The 19,884-nt window shown below is 39.3% G+C and overlaps 1 protein-coding gene across 5 annotated transcripts in view; it reads right to left on the bottom strand.

Annotated features, from left to right (window-relative positions):
- The window catches only part of UTRN (utrophin), a 491,097-nt gene that overhangs the window by 383,487 nt on the left and 87,726 nt on the right, over positions 1-19,884 (bottom strand). For 4 of the 5 annotated variants that reach the window (XM_045058165.1, XM_045058163.1, XM_045058164.1 and 1 more), the window contains exons 3-8: positions 9,546-9,638; positions 7,828-7,905; positions 7,382-7,474; positions 5,053-5,225; positions 2,098-2,213; positions 1,030-1,196 (exon numbers count right to left, since the gene is read on the bottom strand). In XM_045058165.1, coding sequence (XP_044914100.1) covers positions 1,030-1,196; positions 2,098-2,213; positions 5,053-5,225; positions 7,382-7,474; positions 7,828-7,905; positions 9,546-9,638 — 720 coding nt within the window. The remainder of the gene's footprint in view (positions 1-1,029; positions 1,197-2,097; positions 2,214-5,052; positions 5,226-7,381; positions 7,475-7,827; positions 7,906-9,545; positions 9,639-19,884) is intronic. The other variant, XM_019831348.3, reaches the window with a different exon arrangement.

Below are 19,884 nucleotides of genomic sequence, written 5' to 3'. Positions count from 1 at the left end.
GAACTTGTTGAATGAGTGAATAGCAATGCCAAAACAAATTTATAAGTTATAATGATGATAGGTGCTGCTTACTGAGTGCCTCTTAATATTACTGTAGGCACTCTGAATTACCTTTATGAAGTAGGGTGGTTTTATCCAGATTTTGCAGATAAAACTGTGGTAGAAAAGGTAAGTAAGAAACCCAAAACAAACAGTAACAGAGATGAACTTTGAGCTTCAAATCCCATGCTTTCTCTCTAAAATGTATTTCTTATCATTCTGAAATCCACGTGTATCCCTTGGTTTCTGGGCTGCTAACATTTTGGACCAAAGACTTTTTAAGGTTTCATCCAACTGTTAAAATTCTCATTTTATGAATTAAAAGAACTGGTTAGACTAAAGCAGAGTAAGAAAACACAGATTGATTTAAGGCAGGATAATGCAGGAAGAAAAATTCATAACTTTATATCTCTTCCCAAAAATACATCTATACCCCTGATGAATAAAACCATTTTAAGCCCTTCAATGAAAAACTCACCTAGTAGCCTATTGTCAACTACTCTTCCTAAATGAAAGAGGAACTAAAGCTTATGTTTTGCTAGCCCTTGTGAAAATATAATGATAAAAATCTTTTCTTCAGTGGCCAAAAAAAAAAAAAAAATAATTAGTACTTAGAGCAAAACTAGGCTAATAGGAGAAAAGCCAACTTCAGCACATGACAACAAAGATAAAATGAATACATGATGGGAAAATGTAGGTTCTTAAGCATATCATGCAGCTGCATGCTCCCAGCCCTAGACTCTACCTCCAGCCTTATTGTGTGAAATGATGTGTGTTCCTTCTCAATAAAATCAGTTGAGCTACAGCTCTCCATTGCATACATATGACATATGAAAGCATGCTAATTGAAAAACTGAACTTCTTGTGCCTATGTAAGCTGAGAAGCCAAGATGTTCTCCATCAAGAAAAAAAAAATCCCCTGAAAGTATTTTTATCTAGTATGTAAGAGAAAACAAATATGGCAAGTCAAACTTTTTATTAAAAATTGACCTGTACCCGTATACTAATTTCTCCTTCTTCGCATTCTTTCTTATATTTCCTTGGGAGTGTCTCTACTTCACGGATGGCATCTATTGTGACTTGCTGAGGAAGCACCTCAAACAAAGATGTTAAATACATAATTATGGATTTCTTGTCAGGAAGCTGAACAGCAACATCTAAAAGGGGAAGAAAATAAGAACCAGCTTAAATTAGATGTCCAAAATATGTGAATCGCTCAATATTAGATATAAAATAACCACCCTTGGTACCCATAAACAATACTAGTACATAATGCTTGCAATACCATAGCTCAGTAAATTTCTATGTCATATAATAATATATGAGACAAAGGCAAAGACGATTATTTATTTTGCTAAATATCCCACTTCTTAAAAGTCTCCCCTAAAAGCTTCCCCAAAATGTTCAAAGATAAACTACAATTTAAGATGACACAGAATTTACTGGGGTGCCTAGGTGGCTCAGTTGGTTAAGTGACCAACTTCAGCTCAGGTCATGATCTCACAGTTCGTGAGTTCAAGCCCCTGTTGGGCTCTCTGTGCTGACAGCTCAGGGCCTGGAGCCTGCTTCGGATTCTGTGTCTCCCTCTCTCTCTGTCCCTCCCCTGCGCATGATCTGACTCTCTCTCTCAAAAATAAAAATACTCTTAAAAATAAATAAAAACAAAAATATGACACAGACTTTATTTATAATATGAAAATAAGTCTAGAACTTTACAATATTTGTAACTAAAGTTTTCACATTATATGCAAGAAGATCATATAAAAATGTATCATTAAATAAGTCAAATACTGAATTGTTTCCCTAATAATTATATTTTCCTAAATCTTTAAATCTTATGCTGCTAGTATCAAGTAATTAATCTCCAATGATATAATTACATTTCCTCCCAACTCATCCTACAAATTAAGTATAACAGTACTAATAACTTGTCTGCAGTGAAATGGCTTGCACCCTATTTCAAAAGAAAAAATACACCACAATTCTCATTATTCTTTCCAAAAAGAAAAAAAATTTAAAAAGGCAAAATCAAGGTTGAAATTAAACAGTGAACAATACCTTCAGGATCTAACAGCTTTTCAATTCCCAAATAAGTTTGAGCCTTGCTGAAGGCATGTTCAAGTCTCTCAATTGGGGACATTTTGACAACTCTATCCCAGTTGAAGAGATCAGGTCTGAAATTACCATGCAAATAAAACTGAGTAAAGATGAAATATATGGACATTGCTGTAACCTAATATATAGTCATTGTTATAATCTAATACACTTCAGGTTTAGACTATTTCACTGTGAGTTTAAATTAAGAAATTTATGTTTTAGGGCATCTGGGTGGCTCAGTCGGTTAAGCATCTGACTTTAGCTCAGTTCATGATCTCGCAGTTCATGAGTTTGAGCCCCACATCCCCACTGTAAATGTGGAGCCTGCTTGGGATTCTTTCTCTCTGCCTCTCGCCCCTCCCTCACTTGCACATGTGTGTGCATTCTCTCTCTCTCTTAAAATAAATAAACATTAAAATAAAAATAAATTTATCTTTTGTATCTCAAAGACTTGTCATATTACTTTTTAAAGTAATTTACAATACAAAACAATAGGTAAAAGAGTCTAAATTTTTTGTATCAGTCAAATATGCTGAATAAAACTTATGAAGTAACCACTGAAAGATTAGAAATGGTATATGATATTTCCCAAATAGTAAAAGAAAAAAAGGTAAGAGTAACTTATCAATACAAGACAGCAAAGAAAAAATATACAAAAAAGGTAAAAGAAATGAAAAGCTTAAAACAAGAGATAAAAATGAACCTAAACACATCAATTATTACAATAAATGTTAATGGACTAAATTGTCCAATTCAAAGACCAAGATTAGCAGAATAGAAAATCCAGCTCTGATCAGCTCACAGGATACTCCTACAACTAGGCCCTGAGAGAACTTTTCACCATCCATCTTCCTCCATACTATCATTGTCTAATATTTCCTTTCTATCTTGATTTTCTTTTAATCCCACAAATTGGACATTGTTATTGCTCTGTCTTACCCAAAAGTTGATCATTTTCTTTGTACTCTATCTTTTCTTACATCTTAGACCCACTTAATTTCTGGGACTTGCCTCCCCTACTCTCAGACCCAGTTCCTTCTCTGACTTCATCTCCTATTTCCCCTCCTACTCATGCCCCTGCACCCACTGACTTCCTGCATGCCAGGTACTTCCTCCCCTCTTGCCCAATATGTTTTTCTTCAGTGCATTTACCATTTCTATATGCTATACAACTTACATTTTCATTTAATTGTCTTCCCCCCCTCTATTTGAACAGAAATTCCAAGAGGACTGAGATTTTTGCCTGTCTTGTTCTCTGCTACACATGCTGTATGTAGTACATAAAAGGCACTCCATATATACTTGCTGAATCAATTAAATAATAGTTGGGTAAAAGTTTGGGCTAAAATTCTAGTTACTTGATAACATTTCTAAACCAACTAGGAACAGAGTCCAACCCTCTTAAACTAATAAAGGAGAAGTGTAGGGTCTATAGACACTTGGGTGTAGGAGTTTGTTAACTAGATAAAAAGTATATTTAAAAAAAAGCTACAGTAAATATTAGTCTTGCGGTAAAACATTGAAACCACACCCTTCACTATGTAGAAAAAAACATTCTGTTCTCTATCACCAATTCAAATCAATATTGTATTAAAGGACAAGGCATAAATGAGGAGGTAAGAGAAAATAAGAGAAGAAACTATTATGATTCAGGGACAGTCTAAAAAAATATATATACCAGGGCACCTGGGTGGCTCAGTCAGTTAAGCGGCTGACTTTGGCTCAGGTCATGATCTCAAGGTTTATGAGTTCAAGCCCCACATTGGGCTCTGTGCTGACAGCTCAGAGCCTGGAGCCTGCTTCAGATTGTGTATCTCCCTCTCTCTCTGCTTCTCCCCCACTCATGCTCTGTCTCTCAAAAAATGATTAAACATTAAAAAAAACTTTTTAAAAAACTGAAGAAACATTTTTGTAAGACTTGTAAACATTTTGGTAAAATTTGTGAAAGTTTAACAAGTTTCCAGATCTAAGATTTAGAAAAGTCAATTACATTTTTTATACATCAGCAAAAAACCTACATGAAACAGGACCTGAAACATTAAATAATTTACAATAGCAATAAAACATATAATAAATTTTGCCTCTCACATTTAAATCCTTGATGCATCTGGAATTTTCTTTTGGGTATAGGGAGGTAAAGATCCAATACACTTATTTCCATATGGGTAACCAATTATCCCATACTATTAATCTGCAACATTAGCTCAGGTGTATAGCAGGATGAAGCTATTTCTGAGTTTTTTATCCTGTTAGGCTGAACTATATGAAACTGCCATTCTTATATGTCAAAACAGTCAAATGTTGGCAATTTCACATGGTTCAGCCTATTATTATATTCGTGTACTTATTTATAGACTATATATATAGTCTTAATAAATATAGCTTCATAACTACTTTTATTTCTGTTTCGGAAGTACTTCGGCCTGGTTCCTCTTCGGGAATATACTGGCTCTTCTTGCCCCTTTGGTCTTTTATATAATTACAAGTTTCACACACACACACACACACACACACACACACACACACACACAAATCAGTTATCTATATTTAATTGAAATTGCATTGGATTTATAGAGTTTCCCTTTTGGTATGAGAATGAAAACATAACACAATTCAGTATATATATTACTGGTTAGTGCTGAGCGAGTGGGACTGAACTATGTGAATTATTTTACATTTTTTCAACGTGTAAATATGTAGAAGAAACCACGGACATTGCACTGTGGCATTTAAGTCCTATGGAAATAAAGACTCCATGGGTATTTTCTTCCATAATGTTTCTTTTCTTCATGTTTTAACGTGTGAAGAGAGGAGAGCAGTGATTGTGGGCAAAGGGCTTCAGGGAGGAATAGTAAGAGAGAGACAGAGAGGAGATACAAATTTGTAAGGCCCACATCTTGTCAGGTCATATCTCACTTATGTCGGTGGAGCACGGCATTAAAGGCGAGGCCATCTGTCCAGCTGGTGGTGAAATTGAGAACGTTGACCTGGCTGTATGGCCGTGTGGACTGGCGCACCCAGCTCAGTAGGATCTTCTCACTGTTTGTCTGCTGCAGATCTGACATGACATCTTTCATGACATCTTTTACCTGTTCAAAACAAACAAACAAACAAAAACATGCCTGCCTATAACTCAAAATAGTTGCTAGAATCAAGTCCTTGAGTAAGGAATATTACATTAATTAATCATTATGGGTCAGGTAATTGGTATTCATTTTATCTCAAAAATTTCCTTTAAATGCTGAAAAGATAAATGTTTTTAACAGTAATTATTTTATGGTACTAGGATTTACAGGTGATTTTTACCTCATCATTATACACTATGGTATTTTCTGTATCTTAGCAACACTTCTATTAGGTTTGGTCACAGTGAACATTACTTTCATAGCCACAAAGTAATTTTTCATACTATACACTTAACAAACACCTTTTAATAAGAAGAAAACAATTTTATCTTCTACAAAAATGAGAAAGGAAGAACTTTTGATGAACTATGAAATCAAAGAATGAAGTACATTTGATGACGGTAAAAACCATTATAATCTAGAATTGATATTTTAGATTATTCTAAAGTAACACACATATTATAAGAAAGAGCTCAAAGAATGGTGTGGACATAAGAAAAGGACACAAGAGCCAACTTAAGAAGGCGTGCAAAATAAATAAAGATAGTGAAAGATTAGTAACCTATCAAGTAAAACTTCAGGAGTCTACACTGGTCTATAAACGAATGGACAGATGAATAAATATATAAACAAGTGGCAAGGGGAAGCTCTTCCACACAAGCAGAAAGACAACTAATAAATAAATTTGAAAATTCAGAACATTTGAACGTGTGAAACTGGAATATCATGTTTGCCAAGCATCACAATGATAACTGATCAGGTAAGAGCTACGAACGGATCTTGAAACTCATGGGAAAAAGTTTGGTAAGTAGCTGAATATTTACACAGCCTCAAAGTATATCCCCACAGACTACTTTTTAATAATAAAGCACAGTCACATTACAGGGGAAACACCTTAACCCAAATAGTGAAAGTTCACACTGCCAGAAAAAAAAAAAAAAAAACTAATTGAAAGCACTTGTTTCCTGATAGGGTATGCTAAGAACTCAACATCACTTCTGTGGCATTCTGTACCAAAAAAATGAATAACCTGAATCTGTTCATGAGAAAATACCAGCCAAACCCACATGGAGGGATATTCTACAAGATAACCGTCCGGTACTTTTCAGAAAGGTCAATATCATGAAATACAAAGAAAGACTCAAAAACTACTCCAGATAAAAGAGGACTAAGGAGATGTGAGAAATACATGTAATGCATGATCTTGTTTTGGTTTTTATCTTTTATAAAGGATATTATTGGGGCAATTGACAAAATCTCCAAAGGATGTGTAGATTACAAAATTGTATTGTTTTGATATTATTTTTCTGATTTTAATAATTACGTATTATTTTTAGCATATATTGTAATTATGCTTAACGATGCTAGTATTATATTATATATAGCACATTTTATAATATGATATAAACATTATATTCTAGTTATGTAAGAGAATTCCTTACTTTTAGGAAAAAGGTTTGTTTTTACAAATACACAAGTTTTTAGCCAAGGGGGAAGAGAGAGAGAGAACTGTCAGCATTTGAGGGACGCGAATGAAAGGTATCCAGGAATTCTTCAAGCTACTTTTGCAACTTTTTGATAAATCTGAAATTACGTCAACTTTTTTAATTTAATATTTAAAGAAAGATACTTTTTTTTTCTATGCCAGGAAAATAGAGCTGTTTGTCAGACTCTTTCATTCCAAATTACTAGGAGTTGAATTGTGTCTCCCCACTGCCCAAATTCTTGAAGTCCTAACCCCCACTACCTGGTAATGAGAATATATTTGGAAATAGGGTCTCTAAAGGGATGATTAAGGTAAAATGGGATCTTAAGGGTGGGCTGTAACCCAATCTGACTGGAAGAACAGGAGATCGGGACAAGACACACACAAAGAGGGAATACCATGAGGACACAGGAAGAGTGTAGTGATCCACAAGCCAAAGAAGGACGCCTCGAAAGAAACTGACCACGCTAACACATTGATCTCAAACTTCTAGCCTCCAAAACTGTGAGAAAATAAATTTCTGGTGTTGAGGCCACATAGTTTGGGGTGCTCTGTGATGGCGGCCTTAAGCAACTAACACACACAAATTATACATTTTCAATTTCTATTAAAAAGTGATTGAAAATTGCCCCACCTGCCAGTGCAAAATGATGCTCCAAAGCAACCCCAAAGTCAGTTTGTGATTTCCATCCACAATGTCAGTTCCTCCTATATTCACTAAATCCACCTATTAAAATAAAAAATAATAATACTAATAACTTTTAGGACAATTCTGCCACAGAAACCAAGATTTTTGTTTTAGCACCCTTGGACAGCAATATAAGTGAATGATAAGAGAAATTTCACTTTAGAGAATCAGGTAAACCTAAATCTCAAAAACGTATTATTTATACAATAGATCAACCAAGTAATCAAAAAAAAGCGTGACTGTCCCGTCGCTCGCAGAAAAGGTTCAATACTTGTCGTAAGAAAAATGTTTCCAAAAATCAGTCAATGACAATGCACAGAGCACGTGGCCAGCGTGACAATAAATAACCCCAATAGCACCAAAGAACCCCAAAAGTCGCATTGCACACTTACATTGTTCTGATGTAAAACCTGCAGCACCCTGTTGACATTATTTAAAGCATGTACCCTTGTGGAGCCACGTTCCTTTGGCTAGAAAACAAAACACGGGATCAAATAAGTCAGCCTCAACATTGACAACAAACATGGACATTGAGACGTACAGAGAACAGCTCAACACGGAGCCCCTCTGTGCCAGGAGCTCCGCCTGGCTTCTCAGGCCACCGTGGAGGCTGGTGGTGACAGAATGCAAGCTACCCCACTTACATCTTGACATAGTAGCTCACTCCCTTGCCTCAACCCTGGCATTCAAAAACTCCCAAACTTATGTCTGACCCTACCCCCAAAGATGATGACTTAATGAATCTGGGATGCAGTATGGGTTTAGAATTTCTAAGACATTCCCCTAGTGATTCTAATGTGCAGACCACTTTGGGAACCAATGCTCCAGGGAGAAAGCCTTCTTTTATCAAAACCGGGCCCAGGGCGCCTGGGTGTCTCAATCAGTTAAGCATCTGACTTCGGCTCAGGTCATGATCTCAAGGTTCATGGGTTCGAGCCCTGCATCAGGCTCTGTGCTGACAGCTCAGAGCCTGGAGCCTCCTTCAGATTCTGTGTCTCCCTCTTTCTCTGCCCCTCCCTTGCTCACACTCTGTCTCTCTTAAAAATAAATAAACATTAACAATTTTTAACTGGGCTGGACACAGAAAGACTGAGAAGTCATGTCACCTTCATACTGCACCAGTCAGTGTGCACAGAGCAGGGAGGATTCAGAGGCACTATCCCAGGTTCCAGGTAGCATTACAAGGCCCCCCTGGGAAGGCAGGAATTGCCACCTGGAGAAAGGTGATCTGGGAGGCACTTTCTGCCTCACTGGCCAGGGAATCTCATCTGAGAGAGGGATCAGCCTCTGCAACAGGTACCTTACCCACCATCTGGAAGGCAAAAGGCAGAGTATATAACACCCCACACTTCGGCAAGAAAGGAATTCATCTTCAGGAGTGCATTTCTCTATACCTTTTATAGTAATTTTACCTCTAGTGTTAAAGTTTGTACCCATAAAATGCATACTCTTCATTAGCACTGTTGTTTCTGTGTGGGTATAAAGTACCTTACGACGTAAAATAATAGAGTTGGGTTTGATGAAGAAATGAAGATAATACTGGAAAACCAAATAAAAATAAATGCATAGCGTTTAACAACTTTTTTTTAATGTTTACTTATTTTTGAGACGGAGAGCACACGTGCAAGCAGGGGAGGAGCAAAGAGAGAGAGGGACAGAGGATCCGAAGTAGGCTCAGCGCTGACAGCAGCGAGCCAGACGTGGGGATCAAACTCATGAACCATGAGATCATGACCTGAGCCCAAGTCGAATGCTTAACTGACTGAGTCACCCAGGTGCCCCAGCTCTTAGCTTTTTAAGATATTTATTAAATAACATTTAAGTGTGTTTTCTACTATTCAAAACATTATGCCCTCTTAACATAGCCATCCCTCCTTGTAATTCTGTCCTGGGCTGTCTGAGAGTAATAAATATAATAAATAATTTTATCTTTGATAAAAATAGAGCCCTCAATAAAGCCTAAATATTACTCTATCAAAGATTCATTAAAACACCTTTCTAAAAATGTTCCTATTTTGGGCCTTTACATTGTAAGTACCTGTAATGGGTCTTCAAGTATCAGTAATGATGACAGACACTTAGCCTGGTTCTCAAAGATGACCCCTCTTACCAGTGACGTTCCTGTGAGGCCTTCCAGAAGATCCAGGAGCTTCCTTCCATCTTTGAGGTCTGTGAACATATCATTAATGGGTGGTTTTCCACTCTGTAAAAGAAAAAGTAAATTATCAGTTTCTTCAGTAGCAGAAATCATATACATCTGTGGCAAATAAGTGAATGGTTTCATTTTTTCCAATTAAAAGTCTGGATGGGCAGCAGACTTTTCAGCTTTGCCTTGTATAGAAAGAAATACAAATACAGAAAACTCTGAAATCCATAACAAATGCTTTAAGATGAACAATATAAATTGCATTATTTCTTACAAAGGGAGCAAATAAAGCTATGGCCAAGGTCCAGATGCCTTGTCTATGGTATGTTCCCGAGAAGGAATGCTACAGAGAATCACTGAAAATACAAATGGGCATACAGCACCTGTGTGCAGAGGCCAACAAAAGTGTGCAGATTCTCTCGTTCCATCACCTCACGTTACATTCACGGTATGATGCTGTCTTGCAGCATTTCCACTACAGAAGCACGTCATTTTGTCAACAATGTTTGCTCTCCGGTGCTAGACCTATACTTCTAGCTGTAATTTCTGAACAATTAAGACATTTCGGGCTGTGTATCTAAGTCCAGTACCAGTCCAGTATCTCGAACGACAAAGCTTATAGAATTCCCAAACTCTCAACCCTGATTGATGAATAGCATCAACTTCCGCCGACCAACATACCCTAGTGTCTGATGCCAGAAAATCCCACCACTGACAGGCAGATCCTTGCCTGTGTGTGTGTGTGTGTGTGTGTGTGTGTGTGTGTGTGTGTGTGTGTGATAGGACGGTTGTAAACAATAGGAGGATTCCTACACAGAAAATCAGGAAGCCTGGGTTTTAATTCCAGTTGGACCGTTAACGAACTGATGAACCTAAGCCCACTCTTAACCTTCCTCTAAATCACAGGCTAAAAATCAAATAAATACTATTCTGTGAAAATGACCAGACAACTACAAAGCACAATGTAATCAAAGTTATGTTGTACTGGGGCGCCTGGGTGGCTCAGTTGGTTAAGCGTCCAACTTCAGCTCAGTTATGATCTCATGGTTCGTGGGTTCAGGCACCACGTCGGGCTCTGTGCTGACAGCTCAGAGCCTGGAGCCTGCTTCCGATTCTGTGTCTCCCTCTCTCTCTGCCCCTGCCCTGCTCACACTCTGTCTCTGTCTCTCAAAAAGTGAATAAACATCAAAAAAAATTTTTTTAAGTCGTGTTGTATCAAAGTATCCCCCTTTAGTATGAAATCCCCACAGAGATTACAGTCCTGGTGCCTATCAATAATACAGCTATTTTAGGCGCGCCTGGGTGGCTCGGTCGGTTAAGCGTCCAACTTCGGCTCAGGTTATGACCTCACGGTCCATGGGTTCAAGCCCCGTGTGGGGCTCTGTACTGACCTCTCAGAGCCTGGAGCCTGTTTCAGATTCTGTGTCTCCCTCTCTTTCTGCCCCTCCCCTGTTCATGCTCTGTCTCTGTCTCAAAAATAAATAAACATTAAAAAAAATTTTTTTAAGAATACAGCTATTTTATAACCAATAACTATTTTATCTTCTTCACTTTTCCCTTAAAAATATATACATTAAGTCATATGAAGCACAATTTTACTCTGAGCCTAAAATGGAGGAGGGGAGGGAGGGAGCCATTCTGAAGTTTCCTAAAATTTAGGATTTTCCATTTTTCCTCCCCTCCTGATTTTTTACATTTTTAATTAAGTATAAAGTATTGTCAACTAATGATGACTAACATGGCTTTTCTAATAGGTCCCATACTCGAAATGCGGGGAAGTATGGTAAAGTTTTCACTATAGAATCAGTTAAAAAATAAACTATGGCATATTTGTGTGTGAAACAAAGCTGCTTTTCTAGTCCCAGCTGCCCTTCTGGTGAGCAGCGATAGTGTCAGGGACATGTCGATCATCTCCATCAGTCACAATAACTGATATACACCATGTGGGAGTTATGGCCCAAGGGACCAGAGGCGATACTGCAGGAGGCAGAGCAAGGGAGAGCTCCTTGCACATTTCGACTTCCCACCTGCTATCAGTAAAAGCAAAAGGGAGAAGGGGCCTCATCATCTGCTACCTCTTTCTTACCTTCCTCCTCTCTGAACCAGCAAAAGTACACTTCAGAGAACTAGCCACCAAACAAACAGATGCTCTTTCAGGGATAGATGCGTAACTCTGATCTTACAGCAAGACACAGGAATATAGGTGAAACTCATGGGAGTAGCAAAGAGGGATTATCTAGGATAAAAAAAAAATCTTAAAAACTACCAATAGTTTTCAGCACACAGATCTTTTACATCTTTGGTCAGGTTTATTCCTAGGTATTTTATGGTTCTTGATGCAAGAACCATATGGTTCTTGTAAATGGGATCGATTTCTTGATTTCTCTTTCTGTTGTTTCATTATTAGTGCCTAGGAATTTATCCAAAGGATACAGGAGTGCTGATGCATGGGGGCACTTGTACCCCAATGTTTATAGCAGCACTTTCAACAATAGCCAAATTATGGAAAGAGCCTAAATGTCCATCGACTGATGAATGGATACAGAAGATGTGGTTTATACATACATCGGAATACTATTTGGCAATGAGAAAGAATGAAATCCTGCCATTTGTAGCAACGTGGATGGAACTGGAGGGTATTATGCTAAGTGAAATAGGTCAGTCAGAGAAAGACTTATGTTTTCACTCATATGTGGAACTTGAGAAACTTAACAGAAGACCATGGGGGAAGGGAAGGGGAAAAATATAGTTACGAACAGAGAGGGAGGGAGGCAAACCATAAGAGACTGTTAAATACAGAGAACAAACTGAGGGTTGATGGGGAGCGGGGTGAGGGAGAGGGAAAAATTGCTGATGGGCATTGAGGAGAGCACTTGTTGGGATGAACACTGGGTGTTATATGTAAGCAATGAATCACAGGAATCTACCCCCAAAACCAAGAGCATCTGTATACACTGTATGTTAGCCAACTTGACAATACATTGTATTTTTAAAAACTTACTGATAACAAGTGCAGTGAAGTAAGGTCCTCTCAAATCCACTATCCATTTTCAAATAAATAAATAAAATAACATAAACCAGCATAATATAAAGTAAATATAAATATATGACAAATAATTATGAATGTCCATCCATCGATGACCTCACTGACAAAAAGCCTTTTACTTAGCCTTTGCACATCTATTTGCTCATCTGTTAAAAACTAAGATGACAGATGTTCAATAAATGGTTGATACTATCATTCATATTAGAAACATCACTTCAGTGTTTCTACTGTCATAAAAGTGCCATAAAGTTTCAACAATATCTAAATGGATGAATAAAATAAATAATTCATTTCCAGGCAGGAATGTAAAAGCAGATTCTGAACCTGAGTACACGTTAGTATCAATTCATAAAGATCTTCTAGTATGCTGGCCTGTAAGGTTACATCCCATTCCAAAATAATGAACAAGATATACAAGAGCATGCCACACTGTGCTGTAGGTATGTACCATGAGACAAGCCATAATTCAACAGAAAACTCCCTAGATTCTTCCCTAAGCCCCACTGTTGCTCAATGGCAAAGCAGAAAGCCTAAGAAGTAGCATTAATTTTTCTAGATGAGACGCTACTTTCCTCTCTCACTTGTCTAGTTCATTCATTTCCTGAGCAACAAACCTTGAGAAAACCTCCCTGTGGAGCACTGTTTTGAAATACACATGATGGAGACACAGCCCTATCTTTCTGGAAGTCAGTCATTCATACAGTAGAACCAATGCCTTCACTTTCTTTAAGAACAAAAACAAACAAAACCCTACAGGAACAGTAACTCAAATTCTTCATTCTATTTCCCAATTTCAGATGAATATCGATAGCGATCAGGAAGAAATATGGTTTTTGCGGTGTCTCTTTCTCCAGTACTCTCCCACCCCAACCCAGTAATGGCATTATCAGTGTATATACCCATTGGGTAGAAGGACCACACCTGTAAGATGGCCAAAGAGGGGGAAATACAGCCTATGACTCTCCTCATTGGACAAAGAGTAAAGAAAGGTACCTAGGCTCATACAAATCCAAAACTGTGGTTCAAAACTTACACAGAAAGCACACACCCACACTCACCATACACATGGCCAGTCACCACAAAATACTACACATTCATGACAAATACAACTTAGGAGTGTCTCATAAACAAATGGAAAGAACAAGCCTATGCCAAACAGCAAGTTCCACTTACACCCTATACATATGTGATTCAGTACTTTGTGCCCTATAAGCAGGGGCCAGAAAATTTCTATTGTAAAGGCCCAGAGAGTACCTAGTTTAGGCAATGCTGGCCAGGTGGTCTCTACCAAAACTACTCAATCCTGTTGTAATATGAAGGCATCCCAGACAATACAGAAACAAATGAGCCAATCATAATGATGACTATCTTCCAATAAAACGTTATTTGTAGACTCTGAAATTTGAATCTCATATAATGTCCACGTGTTGTGAAATATTCTTTATGTTTTGCTACCACCTAAAAAATGCAAAAACCATTCTTAGCTTGTGGGTCATACAAAAACAGACACTGGAAATATGAAATGTTCTTAGACATAGTTATAGCAACCACTTAGATACATTCTAAGAGATTTATAGAGATTTAGATGTGTTATTTGCATGTATTAGTTATTTCTTGATAATAGTATTTTAAAGCAGGAAAACCGAAACAGGGGTGACGTGACAGGTGAGAGGCAGAACCTGGATCTAATACTACCAAATCTGGTTCCAAATCCACAAGTCTTTGCCAAACTGCCACCAAAATTACGAGGGCACCAGACTTTGACATTTATGGAAGGAAATATTTCATTGATGGGGGCAGAATAGCGGGAGCTGTCTTTAATGACTTCCCAAAGAGAGCAACAAAATATATATCATATTTAAATTAACTCCAAATGAAGATGATTTTTTCCCAAGCACACAACTTTAAAGCATATCTGTGCCTTCCTATCATAGGCTCTCAATATGGGGTCCACCCTGGGAAACTGTTAGGAAATGTCAGAAGTCATCATTGAATAAAATTAAAAACTGATTCATCCTGACAGTCAACCTCTTATTTAGATTTTTAATTCTTTGCAAAGACAGATTTGCAGAGACTTCTCTGACAGAAAGAATACAGCTCAATAACTCAATCAGACAAATATTTGGTGAATACGTTCTTTGTGCTTGGCCCTGCAGAAATGCCAAGTTCAGGCCGCTCTCCCCATTCACAAGAGAGGGTTCTCATAGTTTTCCAATAAACACAAAACAGTACAAATGCACAATCTTGAACTTGGGGGGCAGATAAGCCACGGGTCACATTTAGTCTCAAATACTGAAAAGGCAACATGAGTGCAGAGGGTGACGATGTCATAGGTGACCAGTCCTGGCCACCCCCTCCTTCAACCCTTTCGCCTTAGACTTCTGTGCATTTTCCGGATGCCAGCTCTAACCTTGCCATTGTGACAAGAGGGACCAGTATTAATATCAGCAGCTGGGACACAGACTCTTCTGGATTTAAAAGTGTCAGAGGATACAAGCAAACTGTCATCACGACACATGAGGACAAGCCCGGGTCTGTGGGAGAACAGTGGCTACGAATACTGACAGACACTTGTGACGGTACAACGGCATGAAGCAAACCTGATGGGCTCCTTCACACCCGGAGAATCAGCCCAAAGGCTGAAGGCAACAGCTAGAGCTCATTTTCAGCCACCAGTGGCCATGGAGGAATCCCAGCCCATTGTTGGCAGGACTCGGGCTTTTCAAAAGAAACTGGAAATCTGAGTTTACCTGTGTAATCTCCTGTTATTTTTAGTCTCCTAAAACATGGTGCAGATAAACAATTTGTGTCCACAGGCATACCAAGTCATAGGGCGACTGAGTAGCAACCTCTGCATAGGGATAGCCGTGTGCAGGTGAGAGGTAAGTTTAGTCAACAGTGAGTCCTCTGCAGGAGTGATCAAGTCTGTGGAAAGGAGCCACACGCACATTCACACACACACACACACCACACCACACCACACCACACCACACCACACCACACCACACCACACCATCCAAAGACTAGGGAACATGACTGAATGCAAAACACCAGCAGACATTATTCTGGCTCAAACCAAAACACGAAGAAGTCATTTCAGATTCTACTTTTTCCACTCACTCCCCACTTCACCTACTTCCAAACACACGCTCTAAAACCACCTCTCCCTGTTATCACGGCTCCCACTCCGGTTAGTGCCTCTAGGACAAGGCTAACTGATCCCTCTGCCTCTGCATAGGAGCCAGAATAACTCTAACTACAGGCAAAGGGCTCCATTATGGGCAAAGACAATCCAGACTCCAAGTAAAAGATCCTCTGTGATTGGGTCCCCACCTTCTCTCTAAGCTGGCACTGGCTTACTCTCCCCCTTCTTCAGTACTCCCCAAACAGTTACTTCCATCATAAAGGTCAAGTTTTTCACCAATAGTAGGAGTGGCAATGGGAAGAAAGATCTGCCAAATATTGAATAAGAAAGTAAACCTTAGAAAGTGTAGTTGGGAGTTCTTATGAGAACAAAGTGCTAATTCTTTATACCGATAGCAAACCAACCAGAGGTAGAATTGGGACTCGGATTTTCCATTTAGAAGGCTGATCAGTGCCTCCTCCCTGGGGTTGCCAGGCTGACACTGACCACCCAACCACCCACGGCTGACAAATGCAGGCCTTGTCTTCAAGGCCTTCAGAACCGACATGTTAACAAAACCAATAGCAACACAGCATGCTGAGCACATTAGCAAGAACTCATGAGCTGCCAAATTTGTACCAAGTAACAGATACAGTACACAGACAGAACCTGTCCTATGACTGCCCTAATCTCATTATAAATAATCAACTTACAACTGAGTATAATAAGGAGATGAGCGAAAACATAAGTTTTTAAATGCTTTCACAACTAACATATCTGATATGGTATCTTACAAATAATAAATTTGAGCCCTTTGAAACTGTTTGCCTATTCTGTGATTTATTTATGCTCCCTATTTTCAAATCGGGATTTGAGGCAGCCTATGCAATTCAGTTACTATCTCCACGGGGTACTGCATGTGTGTGCATGCACGTGTGCACCATACACATGGACGCACACACATACACATACGCATCTATAGCATATATACCACAATGTTCTTGCATTCTTCTCTGATTAATCTCAGGTGAATCTGATGTCCCCAACCTCTGATAACACACTGCAAGCTTTAGCATCTCTCTCTTTTATTTATTTATTTTTTTATTGTTTTAGGTTTTTGATTGTTTGGGGCAAGGGGTTGATTATTTTCAAAATTCAATAAGAAATAAGCAGTTTAATTTTTCTTTTAACATTTTTTAAATTTTTTACGTTTATTTTTGAAGGAGAGAGAGAGAGAGCACGAGCGCACAAGCCAGGGAGGGGCAGAACAAGAGGGAGACACAGAATCTAAAGCAGGCTCTGGGCTCTGAGCTGTCAGCACAGAGCCCGACATGGGGCTCAAACCCATGAACCATGAGATCATGTCCTGAGCCAAAGTCAGACGCCTAGCTGACGGAGCCACCCAGGTGCCCCTCTTTTAATATTTTTAAAACCAGACTCTTTCACTTATGAATTGCAAATGTCAGCACTGATACAAACGTAGCACCCTTCTGGCTCTTGTAATTCATTTTCTTTTTTTTTTTTTTTAGTATTTATTTATTCTGGAGGAGAGCACAAGCAGTGGAGGGGCAGAGAGGGGGGCAGAGGATCTAAAGCAGGTTCTGCACTGATGCTGCCCACAGTGAGCCAGATGTGGAGGCCTGAACTCACAAACTGCAAGATCATGACCTGAGCCAAAGTAGGACGCTCAAGCAACTGAGCCACCCAGGTGCCCCCAATAATTCTTCATTTTCTTAAAAGTCAGTAAGTACATGAGTGAGCCCCAAGAGCAATGCCATTTTGGCTAATTATGTTTACGTACAAATATACTTTTTAAAGCATTTTATAACAAAAACGTTATAGTTTTTCTCTTGGCAGTCGAATTAAAAGCAGTTATAGAACCACTGGGTGGCTCAGTCAGTTGAGTGACAAACTTCGGCTCAGGTGGTGATCTCATGGTTCGTGGGTTGGGGGCCCGCGTTGGAGTCTACTCTGGCAGTGCAGAGCCTGCTTGGGATTCTCTCTCTCTCCCTCTCTCTCTGCCCTTCCCGCATTTGCACTTTCTCTTTCTCTCAAAATAAATGAGACTTTAAAAAGAAATAAAGGAGTTGAAGAATATTTTCTTTGGAATTCTTCTATCACCTAATTTTTGTGCTATTATGATTCTTGTATTATTACTGCATGAGTTAAATAATAGACCAAAACAAAGAATGGGATCTCTACGCAAGATTAAGCAACGTGATAAATATAGGTTCATCACAATTTTAAAGTTATAGCTTCACCAATGAAATGAAGACCATATGATGGTCAATATCAACTTTTTGATTCCACCCCACGGGGAAAGAATGAAAGCACTATTGCTTTGGACTGAAAAGAGTAAGAACAAAATGAGTGCAGTGAAATGCCTAATGAGGTCTTTAAACACCTTGCAAAAGAAAACCAGCCAGACATTCTATGGTCACTTAAAGAATCAGTGAACACATGGCACTTGGCCATTCTTTTGAAGAATTCAAGGTGGTCAGCACAAGTTCTTAAGAACTGAAGAAGATTCCATTTAGAAGCTTGCTTGGAAGGAGGGAGGGAGGGGAGGAAAGGAAGAAGAGTGAGAGACTGGAGAAACATGGCTCAGGTAAACACACAAGGGACAATTAACTGCAGAGCAATACTTTCTGCAGTGTTCACATAGGAATCAAAGCAATGAATGTGTGTTTGCCTTAAAAACTACAAAATACTATAAAACACAAGCTAACCCACCTAATATCTTTCAGAGAATCAGAAGTCACACAGCATGTAACAGAATTTTTACCTTGATCTTGGGTAAGCAAGCAAACTGAGGGAGCTGATAAACCGGGATGATAGGGAACCACACATGAGGCTCACACAGCTGGCAGCCAGGTGCAGGGCCAAGTGCATACTCCATGGACAAACAACCGGGTGAGGTGCAGGCTGAATAAACCCACTCCACGTGCATACCAGGCAAGGTCTGTAACAATACAGTTCATTCCAGATATGCACAACCGGCAAAGCAGGGGAAATGTTTGCAGAATGCAGTTCCTCAAAAGACAGGGTACCATGGGACGAGAGCAAGGCATTAGTTACGGTATTGATAGTGATAATATAAAGGTAAATGAAATGACATTTCCTTTGTGTAATCAAGGAGAGGCAGCTGACCTGCCCTTTCCATCCCCTTAGGGTGTCTCCCTAAAAACACAACCGGACTGGGGCGCCTGGGTGGCTTGGTCAGTTAAGCGTCCGACTTCGGCTCAGGTCATGATCTCACGGTCCATGAGTTCGAGCCCCGCGTCGGGCTCTGTGCTGACAGCTCAGAGCCTGGAGCCTGTTTCAGATTCTGTGTCTCCCTCTCTCTCTGCTCCTCCCCTGTTCATGCTCTGTCTCTCTCTGTCTCAAAAATAAAATAAACGTTAAAAAAAAAAATTAAAAAAAAAAAACAAAACACAACCGGACCAACTTTTTAGTGAGGAATTAGATAAACCCCCATCTCCAGTTTTCCAATGCAACATAACAATGACCTCAAAGTAATCGAGTCTCTTAGGAGGCAGACAGAGGCCCAGACAAGGTGCATCCATTTTTCTCTCCAGGAGGTAAGTGTTCATCATTCCTTCTTCAACGTTACTACATAATGTGTGAAATTCTGTCCAGACCTTCCAGTTTTTCACCAACTGCCTACATTCACCAAATCTGATAGAAATACCCAAAAATAAATTCTGTGTGCTCTGTAGTCTATATCGAATAGAGGTCTTTTTGTTGGCAGGATTTTTTTTTTTTAATTTCCCCAACAGATGGTAAAAGCAAAATTAACAGCATCAACTACCCCCACCCAACCCGATCTGCCTCCACTCATAGTTGGCGGGTGGCTACGTGTAGCAATTGGACCTAAAGGCTTCCTAAGGCTAGGGACAGCTGAAAATAAGTCCAGTGTCTCCTAGCTGTTTAACAGAAAGAGCTTCTTTCCCCCAAAACCACCATCTCTTCAACAATCCTCTCCTGAGAGCTCTCCAGCCTACACTGGCCCAGGCCTACCACCCCTGCACCAATCAGAGCCCATCTCTGAAGGTAGGGATGGTGGGGTCACACAGGCTGAGTGGAAAAGCACAAGGTATGTGGCTCTGCTCCCCCCTTTCCAGGTAATGGGT

Source organism: Felis catus, chromosome B2 (assembly GCF_018350175.1).
Source record: "Felis catus isolate Fca126 chromosome B2, F.catus_Fca126_mat1.0, whole genome shotgun sequence".
Classification (NCBI taxonomy): Eukaryota; Metazoa; Chordata; class Mammalia; order Carnivora; family Felidae; genus Felis; species Felis catus.
Note: the sequence above shows the minus strand (reverse complement) of the source record. Positions and strands in the feature narration are given on the sequence as shown.